General features: G+C 57.2%; 1 protein-coding gene across 8 annotated transcripts; it reads right to left on the reverse strand.

The window, feature by feature from the left end:
* Positions 1–2,646: 2,646 nt before the first annotated feature.
* On the reverse strand, positions 2,647–18,924 carry DEF8 (differentially expressed in FDCP 8 homolog). Of its 8 annotated transcripts, none has more exons than XM_045533888.1 (14): positions 18,689–18,924; positions 15,683–15,796; positions 14,959–15,092; positions 14,270–14,330; positions 14,056–14,180; positions 12,410–12,559; positions 10,853–10,994; positions 9,061–9,225; positions 8,408–8,535; positions 8,157–8,270; positions 7,176–7,256; positions 6,308–6,448; positions 6,017–6,126; positions 2,647–4,839 (listed from the first exon to the last, which is right to left on the reverse strand). In XM_045533888.1, exons 3-14 carry the CDS (start codon positions 15,085–15,087, stop codon positions 4,737–4,739), a joined length of 1,449 nt encoding a protein of 482 aa, XP_045389844.1. In that variant the 5' UTR covers positions 15,088–15,092; positions 15,683–15,796; positions 18,689–18,924; the 3' UTR covers positions 2,647–4,736. The 8 variants fall into 8 exon arrangements, with proteins under 8 accessions (XP_045389844.1, XP_045389843.1, XP_045389842.1 ...); XM_045533887.1 differs by lacking the exon at positions 18,689–18,924 and adding an exon at positions 17,664–18,320 and having other exon boundaries at positions 15,683–16,850; XM_045533886.1 differs by lacking the exon at positions 18,689–18,924 and adding an exon at positions 16,482–16,503.
* Positions 18,925–20,321: the final 1,397 nt, after the last annotated feature.

Consider the following 20,321-nt stretch of genomic DNA (forward strand, 5'->3'; position numbering starts at 1 on the left):
AGCTGCTCGGGAGGCTGAGGCAGGAGGATTGCTTAAGCCCAGGAGTTTGAGGTGGTTGTGAGCTAGGCTGAGGCCACGGCACTCTAGCCAGGGCAAAAGAGCGAGACTCTGTCTCAAGAAAAAAAAAAAACAAAAAACGAATGATAGGCATGTGCCAGGAGGACCCAGGAGACAAGCTAAAAGGGCCCCCACTGACCAAATCCAGGATAATTTGAGAATTAAAATAATTACAATAAAGGATTATAGCCCACTGAGTAAAATAGGATCTTGAGTGAATAAGTAAATAAATGGGGAGGAAGGAAAGCTCTTCTGTATGATGGAAAGATGCAGAAGCAGTAATGGAATTAGAAAAATCACCATTTGGCAATCATCATTGTAATAATTGAATTAGGTAATAATTATCAGTGGATACTAACATCGAGGGTGGAAGTTGGAGGAGTAACCGGACATTTATAGTCTCAAAGTATCTTCCCACAAGATACATACTAATTACAAAGGAACATACAGTAATCTCACAGTGGGGAAACGGGGCCGACGCCATCCTACCCAGATTTCCCACAGTGGGACAGACTGACGTCGTGTGCTTCCTGATACACCCCGAGGAAGACACAGCATCCCTGTTACGGAATTCCTGCCAAAAGTGCAAAGCTTGAATCTGAGACAAACCCAGACTGACGGACATTCTTCAAAATAGCCTGCACTTTTCAAAAATGTCAGTGTTTTGTCATATGAAAGAAGGTCAAAGGGACATCGTAACTGAAGGTAATGTGGGGTTTGGGGGGAGCGGGAGGAGGTCGATGAAATCTGAACAAGGTTTGTTGTAGGTTTTGTATTTTATCAGTGTTATTGTCCTGATAATTGCATATTTGATAAGTGTGGCCATGTAAGGTCATGTCCTTGTTTGGGGGAATACACTCGAGTATTTAGAAGCAAAGGACATCATCATCTCTGCAACTTACTGTCAAATGGTTCAGAAAAAAATGTATGTGCAGAGAAAGAATAAAGCAAATGGGGCAAAAAGTTAACATTTAGGGAATCGAGGAGATGGACAAATGGGAATGTTTTTGCAACTTTTCTGTAAATCTAAATTTGTCAAAATAAAAATATTAGAAGAAAATTTCATAACCTAAAGGAGGAAAAACAATTGTGCCCTCTGATATCCAAAGTGCAGCTTTAGCTGCTTGTAGTTTTTAATTGGAGGCGTGTACTCAGCGCACGACCGCCTTTCCTCCTGCCTCCCGAGCCCCGCGCCCCGGCCCCTTGATTATGGATAAAGACACCTTCCACAGCAGATTCCTGGCGTTTCCTAGGTCATAGCCCCTTTGAGATCCTGGTCAAAACCATACATCATCCTGGTCAAAACCATAGATCATGTCTCTGCAGAAAAATGCACACAAACAGAGTTTTGAGTCTAATTTGGAAGGAGAGTTTATGGTTCCCCTGAAGTGCATCCATTAATTATCCTCATTCAAGGGTAACGGGAATGCCTTGAGCTGTGGTGAGGGCCCTGTTCATGGGTCTGACTTACAGAGCTGAATGAGGCTCCCAGGAGCTGAATAAGACTTGAGCCGAATCTCCTGTGATTTGCATAATGGCCAGTTTCTCATTGCCTAAGATACCGAGGAAGTCCTTCCAACGAGAGGACTCCAGAAAGAAGATATAGCTCCATTTACTGAGCATTTCCTGCATGCCAAGCACAGCACTAAATGCTTCTGAACGCTAAAAACCCAACGAGGTATACGTTGAAATCCCATCTCATAGAAAAAATGAAGGCTGAAATTGTGTCACTTCCCTACACATTGTGTCAGAGCCAACCAGGCCTAGGTCTAACACCAACATATGTACTTCTTATCCCAATTAATCAAGAAATATGAGTATCACAAGAATGGAAAAACAAGCACCACATGTACTCACCATCAAATTAGTATTAACTGATCAACACTGTGATAACTCTGCACATATAGCAGTAACATTCAGCTGGCGTCGGGCAGGTCGGAGAGGGGAGGAGGGGATGGGTATATTCACACCTGAGAGGTCTGGTACACACTGTCTGGGGATGGACACTCTTGAAGCTCTGACTCCGGTGGGGCAAAGGCAATATATGTGACTATATTTGTACCCCCATAATATGCTGAAATTTAAAAAAAGGGAAAAAATTTTAAAAGTCAAAAAGAAATATGGCCAGGCATACGTAGTGTCTTCTGCCTGTAATCCCAGCACTTTGGGAAGCCAAGGCGGGAGGATCACTTGAGGCTGGGAGTTCAAGACCAGCCCTGTGCAACGTAGCAGGACCACAACCCTACAAAAAATTTTTAAAATAGCCGGGCGTGGTGGTGCACACCTGTAGTCCCAGCTACTGGGGAGGCTGGGATGGGAGGATTGCTTCAGTCCAGGAGTCTTGAGGCTGCAGTGAGCTATGATTACGCCACTGCACTCCAGCCTGGGTGACAGAGTGAGACCTTGTCTCAAAAAAAAAAAAAAAAAGAAAGAAAGAAAGAAAGAAAAAGAAAAAAGAAAGAAATGGTACTTCACCCTAAACCAGATTACATTCAGTCCCACTGGATGAAGTGGTTACTCCCGAAGCCTACAATTGGCTTGTGTATCAACACACTCTCAGCTCTGTCTGCAATTCACCACACACACCAGTCTATAGGACACCACTTTAATGAGACAGTGACGGTGGCATTGTTACAGCTGGGCATCCCTCGGGCCAGCCTAGTCCCAGGCCAAAGAATCGCCCTCGCGTGTGCTCTTGTGTGCGATGCGGCCCGGGCAAACCATCTCCGTGCCGGGTTCTCCCTACCGTGCTGCGGACATGGAGAAAGGCCCACACGGGATTCTGTCCAGAGACTTTGTCATCCAGAAGGGCCGGTGAGGAAGAGATGTTGCGTAGATTAAAAGATGACCCAACCCTTTGTCCAGCAAATGCCAGCCTGCTTTTTCTACGGACACGGCGATTTGTGACTGGGGCGTGATGACTACCCGGGAGACTTGGGAATGGCGGATGCTCAGGACGGGAATGTGACGCAGTTGTGAGAAATGTGCAGATTTAAGGATGTAGGAAAAGGGCATTTGGCCTTTAACCCCCTCTTCACCCCAAAGACGAGAAAGCAGGACAGGGACCCACCAGTGACGCGACCTGACAGCTCCCTCTTTGAAGGACTTAGTTCCCTTCTCCCCATTCCCCCCTGAGGCAGGTCCACACCACTGCCCCCGTCCCCCAGATGGGGAAAGGGAGACAGAACAGACAGCAAGAGCCACGTCTAAAGCCACGGTGTGGGGAGAAACGACACCGGCCCGTCCCTGAGGGTGCAGAGGGCAGGGCTGAGGCCATGCTGTCTTTGTCCACCCCTCAGGGGCCACTGAGCCCGGCTGGCCTTTCTGCCGACTGAGGCATCTCCTCCCGGGCTTCCCGGCCAAAGGTAGTGGCTGTCCCAGCGGCTACGGTCCCTGCCCTCTGCCCACGTGTGCCACCCATGTGCATCAACAACCAAGCACAGTCCAGGGAGAGGAGGAGGGAGGGTGCCAGCCACCTCTGCTTCCCAGGAGCAAGACTGGGAAGCCACGTCCCGTAACGTCCCCTCCTACAGCCGGATCTATAACCTACAGTCCCCTACCCTCAACGCAGGACCTATAAAGTGCAAATACGGAGGCCAAGCGAGCCCCTTTCCCTACTGAAGAGTCTCGTCTGCTGTCCAGAGGCCCCTTGTCACGTGGAATGAGGGACCTCCCACACCCCCCTGCCCTCCTCCTTCTGCATGGGCTCCAGGCTTCAGGCCCAGGTTCGTGTATAAAGACCCACGCGTGGTTCTGTTTAAAGACTTTGTCATCCAGAGGGGCAGGGGAGGAAGAGAGCAAATACTCCCAGCTTGTGACCGGCACCAAACACATGAGAGACCCCTGGCTGGTCATCTCCAAGCCAGCCAGAGACCTCCACGGGCAGCAGGGACGCAGCTCCTCAGGGACAGATTTGGTCCTGAGAAATGCCACCTGGGCTTACCGTAAATGACCCTGTGGCCTAACCTGGAACCTCCCCTGGGGCACAGTCCCTGCACCACACCTGGAGGCCGGGATGTTGTCCTCAGGCTGGACCCCCGGCCTCCCAACCTGGAGAACCAGGGTGAGGCAGGCTGGGCCGTGGCAGGAGCAGCTACAGGGGTGCCCAGGAGGGAAAGCTCCACAGGCCCCTTCCCTCCCTGTCCTCCGGGGAGGACTCAGAAGAACCCCAGGAGGCCAAGACAGGCCAGGTCCGTGGGAGACAATCGTGAATGGCCCCGGCCAGGGACAACCAGAAGCCCCAGAGACAAGTGGCTGGAGGCAATGGGAGCCTCCAGGTACAACCCAAACTGTCACTGCAGGCGACACTCAGGTCATGGTGACCAGTGCTCTGAAGCCCTCTGGGGGTCTTGGCCTGACAAGTTTCCAGGGTGGCTGGGACAGGGCCCGCGGCACCTCCAGAGCCCAGAAGCCCTAGCCCCGGGGCAGGGAGGGCTCTGTGCGTGGGGAGGTTGGAGGCCCTGCCTCACTCCACGGAGTCCCAGGTGCAGCCGCCCCAAGGGCCACAAAGCACCTGGGGGGGGTCAGTCCTGCTCACCACCTCCCTCCCCCCACAGGGGTGGAGAGGTCCAGGGGCTTCACCCCGGGGTCTCCAGAGCGGAACAAACAACTTGACTTTGGCAACGCCAGCGGGTCAGGGACAGGCAGTCCAGGCGGGGACCCGGTGTCCTCCTGCAGCCTCAGGCGTCCACGTCCGGCCCAGGCTCCCGAAAGAGCGACTGCTTCCGCAAGCTGAGCCGGGCGCACTTGGGACACGTGGTGGAGTTGTCGTAGTAGCAGTCCCTGCGGGCAGGGACAGGTTGGGGCCCTCGGTACAGAAAGTTCTACCACTGAGTCCTCACAAGCTGCTTCTGTCAGCTCCCATCAACCCTCGACAGGGGGGGAAACTGAGGTTCAGAGATGTCACCAAGGGGCAGAAGCAGGGTCTGTGCCCAGGTGTGACTGACCGTGCGGTGCGTGTGTGGTTGGCACGTACCCAGCATGGGGAGGGGGCCTCCCTGGGGTCCTCACCGGGCCCGACATCCCTGACAAGACCCAAGCTGACGGGGCCGAACCAGGCAGTCACCTTGGTGCTGAGCTCTTAGTGACCGTCACCACCTGTCCTTATCCCCACTGGCCTCCGCCATGGTTCCCACACTGTGCATCAGGGTGCCCCAAGGCACTGCAGGGGACGCCTCAGGCCAGTTCACATTTTTGAAGAGACCACAGCGATATCTGACATCTGTCAGACACCAAGCAAACTACTGGCTCCAGGGAGTTCAGTTCCAATGTCAGTTTTTGCTACAGTTCCTTCTGTGACATCACAGCTTTGCCGAGCTGGGACTGCAGCAGGTGCTACGATAAATAGCAAATGCCCGGCAAAAACCAGTGGATGGGAATGGGGGGGGTGGTTTCCTACTGACTGCAGCGCCCAGCACACAAACACGTATCATCAGTAAGTCATTGTGCTTACTGAAAAACGAAATTAGCATATTTTTCTTCCAATCTTTGTGTGTTATTTTCCCCAACAGCCACTAAATCTTTAGTGACATAAATAAATCTTTAGGACATAAATACTTATAAAGTTGTCTGAACAAAAGTACTCGATAAACCAAGCTGTTAGGCATTTCCTTTGGTCCAGGGACACTTTGAAAAAATTACTGAGACACTAAAGGGTGCCAGGAACTAGAAAGTCCGGGAACCTCTACCTACACTAACCCTGAACGAGTGACTTGAATCCTAGCAGAGAAAGGAAGCAGTTCAGGTGCCGTGAACGCACCTGGGGACAAGCCGGGGCCTCAGGTGACTTCTAGTGCAGTCACAGACAGCAGGGTCTAAGGCCATATCTCAGGGTCAGCGAGGGGCTTTGAAAATCAGCAAAGATGCAAATGTCTGTCTCTCTCTCTCTCACACACACACACACACACCGCACACACACGCATGCACACGGGGCAGCTCCCGCGGGACCAGCCACACCCACCTGTGGAAGACAGCTGAGCAGTCGGTGCACACGGATGTGTGGCTGTCAAACGGGAACAGAACGTCGCCCTCTCTGCAGAGCTCACACACGAAGCCCTTGGCCTGGCACCGCTGGGGGGGGACAGTGGGCGTTGGGGGGGGGCAGGCAAGTGCCGGCTCTAGAGGGCAGTCCGAGGACGGGGACTCTGCAGGCTGGGCGTCTCCTGCCAACTCCCGCCCTCAGGCCGCGGGCAGAGGAAGAGCCCCCGCGGTCCCCTCCGGGGCAGACCCCCGAGTGGGGTGCCGAGCCCACCTCGCAGTCCAGCTTGATGTGCTTGGCGAACAGCGTGTGGATCTCGGTGAGGGAGCAGCCCAGCCGGCCCAGCCGCACGTCCAGGAGGTCCTGCACCGAGTACATCTCATCGTTCTCCACGAAGTGCTGCCGGTCCTGGAGCTGCGAAGTCCCCCTGGCCGTGACCCCAGGCAGCAGGAAAGGACCCCCATGGCCCACCCAGGGCCACTCCCCGTGCCAGGGGAGCAAGAAGCTTCAGACGGTGTCTGGGCCCCAAGAACGGAATCCGGGAGGCCGGGGTGGGGGGGACATCAGGGAGAGAGGGGACCAGGGACAGGTTTCTCTTCCCTCCCCAATACGGCCCCTCCAGCCACACTGCCACCTCACCGCTCCCGTCCCCTCCCCATGTGCACGGCGCCCCCCGACTCATCCTGTCCGCAGCGCTCAGCACCCTGACAGACACTTTCTCTCATCCTGCCTACCTGAGGGGCACTCGCTAAGGGCAAGGATTCCTGCCTGTTTTGTCCACTGGTCCCCAGAGCCTAGAGCAGCGTCTGTGAATGTTTGTTGAACAAATTAACAGGTGAGCCTTGAAGGCTGCTTTGCGGTCAGCCTGCCTGGGGGGCCTAGGCTGGGTCTCCCCAGGGAGATTCACGGAAAACCTGCAGCAACAGCCCCGGGGTTTCCCCAGTGGAAATGATGAGAACACTTTTGCGGGTAAAATACCTGTTTGCCTGGTTCCTTGGGACAGAGTTCGGGAGACCCTGTGCTAATGGAACTACATATGCCAGCTGTTAGGTTATCTGAGACAGATCTGAGCCTGACGTGCCCTGTCACCCCGGCTCTCCCTGTACCTCCCGTCTCGGGCCAGTCCTTCCGGCAGTCTGACCTGAAGCAGCAGACGTGCCTCCATGGCCTCCTTGCAGGTGATGAAGTACGGCTTCATGAGCAGGATGTCCTGGCGCAGCTTCTGTGGACGAGGGCGGCGGGTGGGCCTCAGCCAGGCGCAGTGCCGGCACCGTGCCCACGTCTGCACGGCTCCGCGCTGGCCCTGCGCACGGGCGTGTCACCTTACACTCTGGGGACGGTGCCCTCACGCTCCCCAGAATGGTCCCAGGTCTGAGTGCTCCAGCCAAGCTCAAGTTCAAACCACAGCTTCTGGGCTGGGCAGGACCTTGAGGTTCATCTGCCCACGGAACCCTCCGCTCACCCGAGCCGCACAGGCACAAAATGCCGCCTGTCCACACACTGGCAGCCGTGCACATCTGACACACTGAGCCAAACGTCCAGAAAAATCCCCGCTCCCTCCTCAGCCCCTACGGCCTCACCACCTCCAGCACCCTCTGTCCTCAGCCCCACCCACCGCCCCTCATGCTGGCTGAGGGAACGGGCCACACGCAGCCTCTGAGGTCGTGAAAGGCCTGGCCCGGACTGAGGCTGCTGTGAGTGTAGAATGAGCATTGGAATTCAAAGAGGTGGCACAAAAAAGAAAAAGGATGTAAAATATCTCAATAATTTTGTACTGTTGTGTGTTGAAATAATCTTTTCAACATACATTCGGTTAAACAAACAGATATTGGGTTAAATGAAATACATCATTAAAATTAACTTCACCTACTTCTTTTTACTGTTCTAATGTCGCTACTAGAAAATTTAAAATCGTCTCTACGCCTAGATTGGATTGCTGTTGGACATGGCTCTAGCATCTTCCAGTCGAAGGGCAGGCGAGGAGCCCTGCTAAACGCAAGCAGGTGGTCTCCCTCCTCTGCTTAAAGCCCCCACCGCCCCAGAGCCCCCAGAGGAGAGGGTGGCTGGCCCTGCCACGGGGTCCCCCGACGGAGCAGCCCTGCGCCCTCCGGCCCCACCTCACCCGGATCTCTACCAGCTCCTCCACGTAGTTGAACAGCAGCGGGTTGATCTCGCGGAGCCTGAGCACTGGGCGAGACATCATCAGCGCCAGGTAGCGCATGCTGCAGCGGGACACCTGCAGGGCGGGGCTCGGTGGCACCTCCAGACCCCGTCTGGCAGCCTCATGTCCCCCCACACACCCCCAGGGCACGCCCGCCCCACCCCCAGCCGCTCTCCCTCCCAGGGGCCCTCCCCTGCCGCCCGCCCCCTGACCTTGCGAGGCTCGAAGTCCCAGTTGTGCACGACTCGGGCAGGGATGACGGCCAGGTCATTCCAGTGGCAGTGGCTGCAGTAGTACTGGCCGGTGTAGTCACACTGCCTCGCCTCGCTGGGCACACCCCCTGCAGGGGCGTGGCCGTCACAGCATCAGAGCGGCTGTCAGGGTCCCCGACTCACCGCTACCCCTCGGCTTCCGCTAGACCACAGCCCGCCGGGCCAAGGCACCCCCCTCAGACCTGACCCACCCTCTTCTCAGCCGTGAGACCTCAGGGGTCCAGCATCTCCCTGCTCTGTTTTCTCATCAGTAAAACGGGACAGTAAGAGGACCCTGCCACAGGTCTAGGAAGGGACCTCGTGAACTGACAGTAGTAACTCTCTAGAAAGAAGGCTGGCAGGTGCCATCCGCAGGATGGCTGTGTGGCTTTTTCCCCCGTCCCTGTCTGGGTGGGCTGTGTGACAAAGGGCCACACACGAGGCTGAGGTCAGGTCCAGCCCTGCAGGAGCTCCCCAGTGACCTGTGCCAGCCTAGAGAAGGCCGGGACCTCGGCCTGCTTGGGTGGGGGGTGCAGGGACCACCCCCAGGTCCCCATCTGGCTCTGACGTTCGCAGCCCTGGTTCCCTGCCCGACACTCCCTGCCACCACTCACGCAGAGAGATGGGTGCCCGGCACTCAGCACAGCGGTAATCCTGGCTGTCCAGCCCCGTCTCCGGACAGATGTTCAGCTCATACTCGGCCTGGTGGCTGACTCTGGAGCTCACGCAGGGCTTGGAGATGAGGCCCAAGCACTTGCTGTGACAGCGGTAACAACACCCTGGGGGCAGAGACAAAACACACACCCTGAGAAGGGGGCGGGAGGCCCCTGCAGCCAGGCGACCTTCGACCTTCTGCTGTTCTGCCCCTCCCCCCACAGGCTCCACTCCAAGGCCCAGACCAATCCAGACCTGGCACTGCTGTGGGTCTTAGAACCTCAGACCCTCCTGTCCTTGAGCCTTGAGCCTTGCCCCTCGGCTTCAGATGTACACACCCAGAGACCGAGCTGCCACTCCCAACTCAAATCCTGTCCGAATGGAACAAAAGGAATTCCCGCCCTTCCTTCCCAGCCTCCTCACAGCCTCCCATCTCGGATTTCAGCGACTCCATCTCCCCACTGCTGAGACCAAACATGGTGAGTCATCCCGACTCCGTTCTCCTCTCTCACATTCCATTTAGGAACCTGCAGCTGGTGCTAGACTCAGCTACTTCTCACGCCCACTGTCCCGCCCCAACCAGAGTGCCACCCCCTCCTTTCCACTCATCCCCCCTCAGTCCATGCGCCATCAGCAGCCAGAATGACTCCGTTAACACCTAAGTATGGGCTGAGCACGGCGGGCTCACACCTGTAATCCCAGCACTTTGGGAGGCCAGGGTGGGAGGATCACTTGAGCCCAGACCAGGAGTTCGAGACCAGCCTGGACAACACAGCGAGACCCTGTCCCTACAAACAATTTAAAAACTACCCGGGCGTGGTGGCGCACGCCTGTAGTCCCAGCTACTCAGGAGGCTGTGGCAGGAGGATCACTTGAGCCCAGGTTGGAGGCTGCAGTGAGCTATCCTGACGCCACGGCACTCTAGCCTGGGTGACGGCATGAGACCAGGTCACAAAACAAAACAAAACAAAACACATAAGTATGTCCAACAACCAGTTGTAGCCCTCATCACAGTTACAGAAAAGCCCCCAGCCAGCTCTACCCCACCTCCCTCAGACCTGCAGCTCCAGCTGCAGGGCTCTCTGCTCCTCCTTGAAGACACTGGACACACGGCAGCCACAGGGACTTTGCACACCTGGCTCCCCCGGCACCAGAATGCTCCTCCCTAGACACAGTCCTGACTTGTACCCCGACCTTCAAGTTTTTGCTTAAATGTCACGTGATGCCTTTTCATTCTGCACTAAAGTCATACCCATTCCACCCCAGCACACGCTATTCCTGTTCCTGACTTTTCTTCACTGTCGTGTGACTGTCTGACACACCACGTCAGTCCCTAGTTTGATTTCTCATCCCGAATGGCACTGTCAGACGGGACTTTCTACAGTCATGGAAATGTTTTCTCTGCACTGCCCAACGCGGCAGCCACTGGCATCACGGGCTCTTGAGCACGAGCAATGGAGACGGTACGATGGAGGAGATGAATATTCAATTAATATTCAAGTTTGCATGGCCGTATGCAGCTAGCGGCTGCCACCCTGGACAGCTCAGGTGCGGCTGTGAGCTCAGGGTGGGCAGGGATTTTGGCCTCCCACTGCTTGTGTCTCCAGCACACAGCAGGGTTCCGAGGCTGAGAACGCTGCGGAGCATCCACCTGAACACGACCCGACACGGGAGCAGAGCTCTGGCTGCTGCACCCTGCCTCGAGGACCCAGACCGCCCACCCAGCAGGAAGGGGTCGAGGGCTCGGCCCACCTGTGCAGGTGTACCAGGTCTGAATGAGCCCCCAGATGATAGTGTTGCACTTGTCACAGGTCTGCTTGACGCTCTTGCTCTTCTCCTTATAGAAGCGGTGGTCGAGGAGCACTCGGAGGTTGGGCTCGTCCTCGTTGGGGTCCTGCAGAGGGTCGGGGAGGGGTCACAGGTGAGCCGGACTGTGGTTCCTTCCCCCTCACACACAAGCCCCTCAACTTATTTCTTGCAGGCACCGCTGGCGGCAGGGATTGTGAGCGTCGGCGCAGTGCCAGTCCCCTTGTCCTTTCTGCGACAAAACGATGATCAGTCAGGCCTGGGCCAGCCAGATCACATGCTCGCTCTCCCGGCAGCCCCACCACCAGGTGCTGCTGGGTGACTGTGGGGGCCCAGGACACGTGGCTGCACCTGCCCTGCCCTCCTGTCTGCTGGTTGGCCGAGAGCCCAGAAGACACAGTGTGGGGCCATCTGAGATCCCCCAGGGACTGGCAGAGCAGCAAGAAAGGGTGACCCAGGGTCCCCAACACCATTAGCTGCCACATGGGCCCTGGACCACGTGCGGGATTTTTACATGAGAAAAAGGACAAATCTTCTTTCAGCCACTGCACTTTGGGATGTCTTTCTTACCACGGATGTACCTACTTCCTAATGAACGTTCCCTTTTCTAAATTCCCAGGGACTCATGAATCTGTACAGGGACAGAGTGGCCGCCAGGGCACAGAACATACAGACTCCAGGAATGCAGCATGGACGTCTGCGGGTTGGGGATCCATTTACCTTCTTCTTGCTTTTTCAAGAGAGACGGGGTCTCACCCTGTCACCCAGGCTGGAGGGCAGTGGCGCAATCACGGCTCTCTGCAGCCTGGAACCCCTGGCCTCAAGGGACCCTCCACCTCAGCCTCAGGTGTGGGCCACCACCCTGCCCACTGCCCCCCTAGACACCACCCCTAGACGTGCCGTCACATCACTCCAGGGTCACGGTGGGACCGACCCCATCCACTTGCCCTAGTGGATGGGCGTGTGGCCCGGAGCTAGCCAGGCAGCCACCTTCTTTGGGTCAGGAGTGGACCCAGCACCGGCCAGTGCAAGTCAAGCCTGAGACTCTCGCTATGCCGGCTAGGACAAGAAGGCTCTGCACAGGTGGCCCGCTGACAGACAGAAGGCCGCAGTCACTGGGGCCGTCTCTTGCCACCACACAGGCGGCTGCCTGAGAATGCGGCAAACACAGCAAGCAGAGTGGAAAGACGGCAAGATTCCTGAAATTGTAGGATCTTTCAGTCACCAGCAAATACTTTTTTTCTTTTTGGTACAAGTTACTTGAGGTTGGGTTTCTGTCCCTTGCAACCAAGAGGGTCCAGACTCACAGAGAAATAGCCTCCCGCCCACGGGTGAGGGCCCGGCTTCCACCCTGCCCTCTACGCTCCTGTCTACCTCGGTCCCTCAGAGCCCAGAGAGACCCACCTCCCAGGAAGGAGCCAGGGGCTGCCCCGGGGTCTCCTGCTTCCCACAGTTCTGGCCTCGGCTCCAGGCCCCCTCCGTGGGGGGCGGGCCAGCACCCACCTTCAGCTCCTGGAGCTTCAGCCGGAGGTGGATGAGCCGCACCACGGCATCCTTCTGCTTCTCCGACTGTTCCGGCAGCTCCAGAATCACCCGCTTGCACTCCTCGATGGCCTGCTGCAGCTGCCGGACGTCGGAGGCCAGGAACAGACCCTGCCGGGTTGGGGGGGCAGTCAGACGCCCACCCCTGTTAGGGCTGGGCCATCCGCAGAGACAGCCGGGCCCAGAGCAGACCTCACCCCCTACACGCAGACGGGGACGCTGACGCCAGAGGGCTGAGGACTTGCTTAAGGCCGGGAGGGTTGGCGGCACGGTTGGGTCCGCCTCGAGCCAGGCCTCCGAAGCCCTCATGTTTGAAGGAAGCTTTTCAGAAGACAACTTCCTTCTTTTAGAGACCCAGCTGCTTTTTTGGCTACACCATTTCCCTTACTTCTGAAGAACTTCCTCTTGGAGGAAGGCTCGGAAATGACATTTGCTGCTGTGAAGAAGAGCAAGTGGCCCCAGCTTAAGTCCAAGCCCAGCTGCTGTCACCACGCAGCAAGCCCGGGGCTCAGGCCCGGACGGGCCCCCAGACGCAGAACACTCCGCAGCCACCGGGGAGACAAGCTCAGGACTCGGGGCTGGGAGCTCAGGCTGACCCTGCCCTCAGGCGCTGTCTTCCTCCCCGGGTTGCTAGGCTCTGAGAGGTCCAGGCGTAGGGGGGCAGCACCCTCCCTCGCCCCTGGAGCTCAATCTGTGGCCCAAAGGAAGTGTTCAACATGTTATAATAAACATATAAAACATGTATATGAAACATGTATCTGTATGGGCAAAGTTTAAAGGCCACACACACAATGAAAAGTGAATTTAGAATTGGTACAGAGGAGTTCTGGCTGAATCTTTTTAAATTTAAGTTACATTTTAATGTTACCAGAATGTTTCTCTCAAAAGTTGGAGACGGTTTGCATAAAACTAAAAGGTTTTCAAACTTTTTAAAATGATTGATTGATGATTGACTGATTGACAGGGTCTCACCACCACCCCGGCTGGAGGGCAGTGGTGTGATCACCGCTCACCGCAGCCTTGAACTCCTGGGCTCAAGGAATCCTCCCACATCAGCCTCTCAAAGCACGGGGATTACAGGCATGGGCCACAGCACTCGACCAACACTATTTTTTTAAATTATTAGAGCCCCTCCACCTTTTTTTTTTTTCAAAACAAGGCTTCCATGGAACAAAATATAGAACAAACAAGAGTGGCCCCGTGGTGAGGCAGGCAGGGGGCTGCCTTCTTTCCCTCCCTGCCCTCTCCCGACAGCATGTCTACAGGACCCCTGAGGACCCCAGATGGGATCGACTCTCTCACGAGAACCTGGAGCTCAGGGGATGGGAACCCCAGTTCAGGCTGTCCCCACCTGCCCTCACACAGGTGCTGAGGTTGGCAGCTGGGTGTCACGTAGGCCAGAGATTCGAGGCCCAGGAGCCTGGGCGGGGGCAGGGGCAGCTGCGCCTGAAGGTCGCGGTTCACAGGGGAAGACTCGCCCTCAGCTCCCGGGATACTGTCTGAGAGGACATGACCCTGCGCTGCGAGCGGGTGACAAGGAAACCACCGGCCCCTCCTACCGTGGGGGATTCAGCCGGTCCCTTCTCCCTCGCAGATGCAAACCTTACCACGGGCCGGGAGAAGTGGTCCTCAGACAGGCCGAGATCCATCACGCGCTCGGTGCAGCGGAACTCCGGCTCCCCCGGGGGCGGCTCGGGCAGGGCCTCTGTGGGCGGGGGGCCGGGGTGGAGGGCTGCAGGGAGAGAAAGGTCAGCCTGTGGCCCCCATGCCCCAGGGAGGAGCTCGGACGGCTGGGGGGAGAAGGGGATTCAGGGAGCCCACGGGAAGGAGACGCTGCTTGGTCTGACGTCCGTCCGGTTTGCAGCTGCAGAGGAATGTGTATCTTCACAGAGACGGGAAAGAGTCATTCAAACAGATGAGGCAGAATGTCACTCAGTGGTGCTAAAATGCCCACAACACGGCATCATAGAAACATCCCCACTTCTGCGGCATCGTGGATAAATAAATGCACGGACTGAAGAAAAACTAGGGGACAGCCACACAACCAAATCCACAAATGCGGGTGGACTCCAGGCCACCTCTTGCCGTGGCCCCAAGAACTCCCTGCTGAGCTTATCTGCAGTTTCCGTGGCTCAAACTGTCCTGACCCCCAGAGAAATGGGGCTTTAGCACGAGACACTCTATCCACTGACCTCTCCCCCTCCAGCTCTCTCAGCTCTGGGTTCACTCCACGAGTGTTCACTGAGCACCTACTGTGTGCCGGCCCTGGGATACGGCCGTGACAGGCCAGGCACAAACCCCTGCCCTCAGGCGTGTTCCTTCTGGTGGGGACACAGAAGCAACCCCCAGAGCCAGTGACAAGTGACTTGTGCTGTGGGGAAAAGGGAGCAGCCAGCAGGTGCCAGCTCTCTGGGGACGGCCGTGCCCACCTGCGAGGCAGCAGGAAGGAAGGAGGGTGGGGCTGGCGTGAGGGGTCGGATCCCTGCCCGGCTCCACCCCCCGGCACCCACCTTCAACGGCGACGTCCGGGGCCTCCTCACCGGGCTCCTGCTCATGTTGCCTCGGCCCAGGCTGCTTGTTGAAGGGGTTGAGGTGCGCCTGCCGGAACCGGGCCAACTTTTCGTCATATTCCATAGCATCCCACCTGGGGGCCGGGCAGCGCCAGGGTGAGTGCCCGGGTTCCAGGCTCGCCACAGACCAGCCCCTCTCCCGCCCTCTGGGGTTTTGCAGATGAGGCCAGCCGCTCTCACGTCCCTGGAGGGTCTGGGTGGGGCACCTCCGCGCCACGGCCTTGATCCTCAGCTACCCCCCAAAGCGCCCACTGGTGGTGTCCCCTCCAGAAGCACCCATCATGCGGTGGCACAGCCGAGCTGAGAGAGGGCGCAGGACCCATCCAAGGGTGCCCAGCTGGATGTGGGACCCCTGCTCCCTGCCTGCCAGCACACGGCCCTGTGGCCCCAGATGCTGCTCGGCTCCAGCCCTAGGGCCGCCCAGGGGGGCACCTTGCTGGGCTTCAGCTGCTAGATGCCTCAGGAGACACTCCCAGAAACGGGGTCTTCCTTCCCGGCCCCTGACTCCAGGTGTTCCTTTCCCCTCAGGGCACCCTGAAACCATGGCCCCCACCAGAGGACTCAGGGCTGGACACCCCGCAGCCAGTCCCAGGGCCATTCCCGCTCTGCCACTCGCAGGTGACCTTCCCCGTGCCCCGGGGTAGGGGTTCTTGGGAGGACTAACTGGCCACACATGGAGAAGACTCTACAGATGCTTCTAGGCTGTGCTGGCACCTCTCAGGCCTGGGTTCCAATCCCACCGACGAGTGATGTAGCTGCGAAGTGCCTGGTTCACTACCTGGAGGAAGCTGAGGGTCAACAACCGCTCCCCGCCCCCCACCCCAGGATCACAAACTGCAGAACACACAGGCACAGGAAGGGGCTTTGGTTGGGGGGAAGGAGGCAGCTGGCATTTGCTCCCCCACTGAACCAGCTAGGCCACCTTCCTCATCCGTAAGTGGGTCACCCTGAGGGCAAAATGAGTCATGGGCGTCAAACACAGAATAAGCTCTCTGCAAGGTTTGTTAATGCCGCCGGAAGCTGGAGAGACTTTCTTTTTAAAGCTGTGTAGCAAGTGCAGGTGCTGGGCATGCTTTCTTTACACCTGTTCCCGTCTGAAAGAATCTGTGATTGCAAAAGGCAATCCTGTGACTCCTCGTCTGCCCCTTCCCTGAAAGAAAGAGAACTGAGCCCAGAGGGGACAGCCCTGCCCAGGGTCACACAGTGTGGTCAGGGGAGCCGGGGCCTGAACCCGCCCCGGCAGCTGAATGAGGAGGCCTCACTCCGCCCCTCGCTGGCTGCCGCACCCGGGCAGGAGCTCCACACGCCTGTGGGCCCCGTCCTACCTGCTGTGCCCCTGTGGTGGGGGCGGGGGGGTGGCAGCTGGAGTTCAAGCCAGGCAGGACCCAGCACCCAGTGACGGGCAGCGAGGCCGGGCAGGGCACAGGTGCCGAGGGCTAGAGTCTCCCTCTTTAGCCCTTTACCTGGTGACTTTGGGTAGGTCACACAGCATGGCAGGGTCACAGGCAGCCACCCGACGCCCAGCGCTGTCCTAGGGGACAACCAGAGTGCAGGAGACGAGGCTGTTCCAACAGTCACCCACCCACCCCTTCCTGAGTGGGGAGCCCTCGTTTTTTGGGTTCTCACACGATTTCCAGCCTCCGTGCAGCTGGATGTGGCAATGTGACTGTGTCCTGACCAATAGGATGTGAAAAGAAAGATCACAGGAGAGTTCTGGGAATTCTTCTTAAAGGGAGAAGATGCCTCTCTTCAGCCCCTCCTGCCTCCTAACGTCTGGGATGCAGATGCAATGGGTGGAGCTGAAGCAGCCACCTTGGGCTGTGGCATAAAAGCTACCAAAAGGACGGCAGAGTGACAAGATTGCAGCAGATGCCACCTGAGCTCTGAGCTACTCACTGCTGGGCTTCATTCATACGAGACAGAAATAAACTTCTATATACACCACTGTTATTGGGAGGGGAGTTTCTGTCTCTTACAGCCAAAGGAGATTCTGACTGATCATCCCAGTAGCTTCATGGTGAAAAGGCAGATAGGCCCAAGTTAATCCCTACTCTGCCCGCTCCTGCCTGTGTGAACTTGGGTAATGTATAAACCTTTGCTTCCAATTTCTAACATCTCAAATGGGGATTATAATACTAATAGTAATACATAGGGTTACTGTGAAGATTAAATTAGTCAATATCAAGTTCTGAGAAAACTGGCCAGCACACAGAAAACTGGTAGGCACCTGATAAACATCAACTATAACTTATTATCACTGTCACTATTAATTATAAGAATCAGACAGCCTTGATTTAAATTCCAGCTCTCTCAGTGACAAGCTACATGACCCCATTTTCTTGCCTACAAATCAGGGAGGACATCTACCTCCCGGGGTGGGCGGAAAGATTAAGCACGTGTGTGTGTCAGTGAAGCCATTACGTGCAGTTGCTGCTGCACAAACTTCACTGTCATCACATGGTGACCAGCCCAACCCGAAGGGACTGTCATGGAGGTGCAGGAGCCACTCCTGGGGGCTCTCCCTGGAAACCTCCTGGTGTTTTAAAATACGGCAGAGGAGCTCAAGGGCAGGCACCCTGGCAGCAACACCTCTACTCTTCCCAGTAGCTCTCCTCTGGGCTGGGAAAAAAGCAACTTTTATTCACCTTCTGAGTGCAGTGCCAGCCCAGGCTGGCACAGAGGCAGCGAATGATCGAGTGGAGCAATTTGACCTTTCAGCCCCAGTTTCTCTCCTGCCAAGTTGAAGAATCACATTTACCTCTCTGCTGAGGGCAGAGGGACAGCAACCCCGCACATTACCCAAGGGCCGCAGGGGGTAGCAGCAGCTACGAGCTGAGCGTCAGCCAGCCCGCCCCCCACCCCCGTCACCATACTCGCCCCAGACTTCTGCCCCCAGATTTGGGGCTTGACCTCAGAAAGGAACAAGCCAGGAAAGGGAGACAGAGAGCAAAGAAACAGGCTAGTCTCCTCCACCCTCTGGCCCCGTGCCAGACACCACCCCTCTCACGGTGTGTGCGTGGAATCCACAACTTGGCAATTAAAGGAGACCTCGGAATAAAGCCCACAGGGCTCCGGGGCACCGAGGGCCCCGGGGCTGGGCTGAGCCGACCTCCTGTCTCCTGCCCCTGGTGTGGCAGAGAAGTAACACTGCAGCTGCCAGGAGAGGACCTGATAATTTGGAGGGTGGGGTGGATAAGTTCTGTCCTGTCTGCTCACACCTGGAACTCCTGCCAGGACGCAGGGGCGTGCAGAGACGGGGTTACTACTGCCACCGAAGCCTGGCGGCGCCTGCTGCTACAGGGACAACACCCCCCCCCCAGCTGTGCCTCCCCCACCTTCAGCCCTAACCACACGAATTCGCTCTGGGTGCCCTGTGTCCCAGGCTTCCCCACAGCGGCAGGTCTCTCCGCCACACCCACCCCTTCCGCCGACGGGGGCACTGAGGCTCGGGGCAGCCCAGCGGCCCAGGAGGGTCCCTTGGGCCTCCAGGGCCTCGCACGGCCCCGGCTGGGGTCAAGGGCGGGGGCCCCTGAGCTCGCCGACGCCCCCTGCGCCGGGACAGGACCAGGCCGTGGGGGGCCCCGCGCCGCGCCCGCCCGAATCCTCCGGCGGCTCCCGGGCAGCCTGCGGGGCCCCGCGAGCCCCTTCCCCGCCGGCGCGCCCCGCTCACCCGGCCGCCGCCCTCGCACATCGCCCGGCCGCGCTGGCTACGCTGTGTGCGCCCGGCTTCGTCGCTACACTGTGTCCGCCCGGCCGCCGTCGCTACACTGTGTCACCCCGGCCGCCGTCGCTACGCTGTGTCCGCCCGGCTTCGTCGCTACACTGTGTCCGCCCGGCCGCCGTCGCTACACTGTGTCCGCCCGGCTTCGTCGCTACACTGTGTCCGCCCGGCCGCCGTCGCTACACTGTGTCACCCCGGCCGCCCGCTGCTGCCGCCTCCGGCGCGGAGGCTCATGACACGCCGGCTCCGCCCCGCGCCCCTGCGGCCTCCGGGTCCCTCCCGACGCTCACCCCGCGTCCAAGGGGTATGGCCCCGGGATGCGGTTCCTAGATGTCCCTCACTCACAAAAGTCCTGGTTTAAATCCAAGCCACAACACTTAAAAAAAAAAATTGGTGGCATTTAGTTTTTAAAAAAAAAAAAAACAGGCCGGGCGCGGTGGCTCACGCCTGTAATCCTAGCTCTGGGAGGCCGAGGCGGGTGGATCGCTCGAGGTCAGGAGTTCGAGACCAGCCAGAGCAAGAGTGAGACCCCGTCTCTACTAAAAATAGAAAGAAATTATCTGGCCAACTAAAAAATATATATACAAAAAAATTAGCCGGGCATGCTGGCTCATGCCTGTAGTCCCAGCTACTAGGGAGGCTGAGGCAGGAGGATCGCTTAAGCCCAGGAGTTTGAGGTTGCTGTGAGCTAGGCTGATGCCACGGCACTCACTCTAGCCCGGGCAACAAAGTGACACTCTGTCTCAAAAAAAAAAAAAAAAAAAAAACACAGCAGCTGAGGGAAAAAAACGAAGGGAGAACCACTGTGCAGTGGCAGATACTGCTGGGTCCACCTGCAGGGCCCTGTGTGGTCTTCACAGCGGGTGAGGGAGGGACAAGATGTCACTCCACCCTGCTTTGCAGAGGGGGAAACTGAGGCACAGCGAGATTATGGGGCTGTTCAATGGGGAGGGTAGGACCCTGAAGGCGGCGTCTGTAGAGCCTGATGTTATTACTGCTTTGCAGTTGTGCATTCACACAGCCGGGCTGCCCTCTAATTGTTTTTGTAGAGATGGGGTCTTGCTGTGTTGCCCAGGCTGGTCTCAAACTCCTAGCCTCTGGATGCAGTGGCTGACACCTGTAATCCCAGCACTTTGGGAGGCTGGGGCATGAGGACAGCTTGAGCTCAGGAGTTTGAGGTTGCTGTGAGCTATGATTATATTACTGCACTTTTGCCTGGACAACAGATCAAAACCCTGTCTCAAAAAATAAAAACAAAAAAAAAAAACTCCTGGCCTCAAGTGATCCTCCTGCCTAGGATTACCGATGTGAGACACCATGCCTGGCCTACTTCTTTCTTTCTTCCTTTCTTTCATTTATTTGAGGAAAAGGAAAGAGAAGTTTATTAATTTGCCGGCAAATGAGGGGGGCAGCAGACCAGTGTCTCACCTAGTCTGCCTTTCAGCAGACCATCCTGCCTTTATGCAGAAAACCGGGGCTTTTAAAAGGGGGCGGGGTTGGCAGGTGGGCTCAGGTCTACTTCGGGCTATTGTTGTTTATCAGTAGTTGGTGCTTTCAGCCCACCCTGCCTCTGGTAAGGAAG

This window comes from Lemur catta, chromosome 20 (assembly GCF_020740605.2).
Source record: "Lemur catta isolate mLemCat1 chromosome 20, mLemCat1.pri, whole genome shotgun sequence".
In the NCBI taxonomy this organism is placed as follows: domain Eukaryota; kingdom Metazoa; phylum Chordata; class Mammalia; order Primates; family Lemuridae; genus Lemur; species Lemur catta.

Coding starts and splice junctions, on each gene's coding strand:
- DEF8 (XM_045533888.1), bottom strand. CDS start 15,087: ATGCTATGGAATATGACGAAAAGTTGGCCCGGTTCCGGCAGGCGCACC. Junction 7,257..8,156: donor AGGAGCTGGTAGAGATCCGG/GTGAGGTGGGGC, acceptor CCTCGTCCACAG/AAGCTGCGCCAGGACATCCT. Junction 6,127..6,307: donor ACATCAAGCTGGACTGCGAG/GTGGGCTCGGCA, acceptor GTCCCCCCCCAG/CGGTGCCAGGCCAAGGGCTT.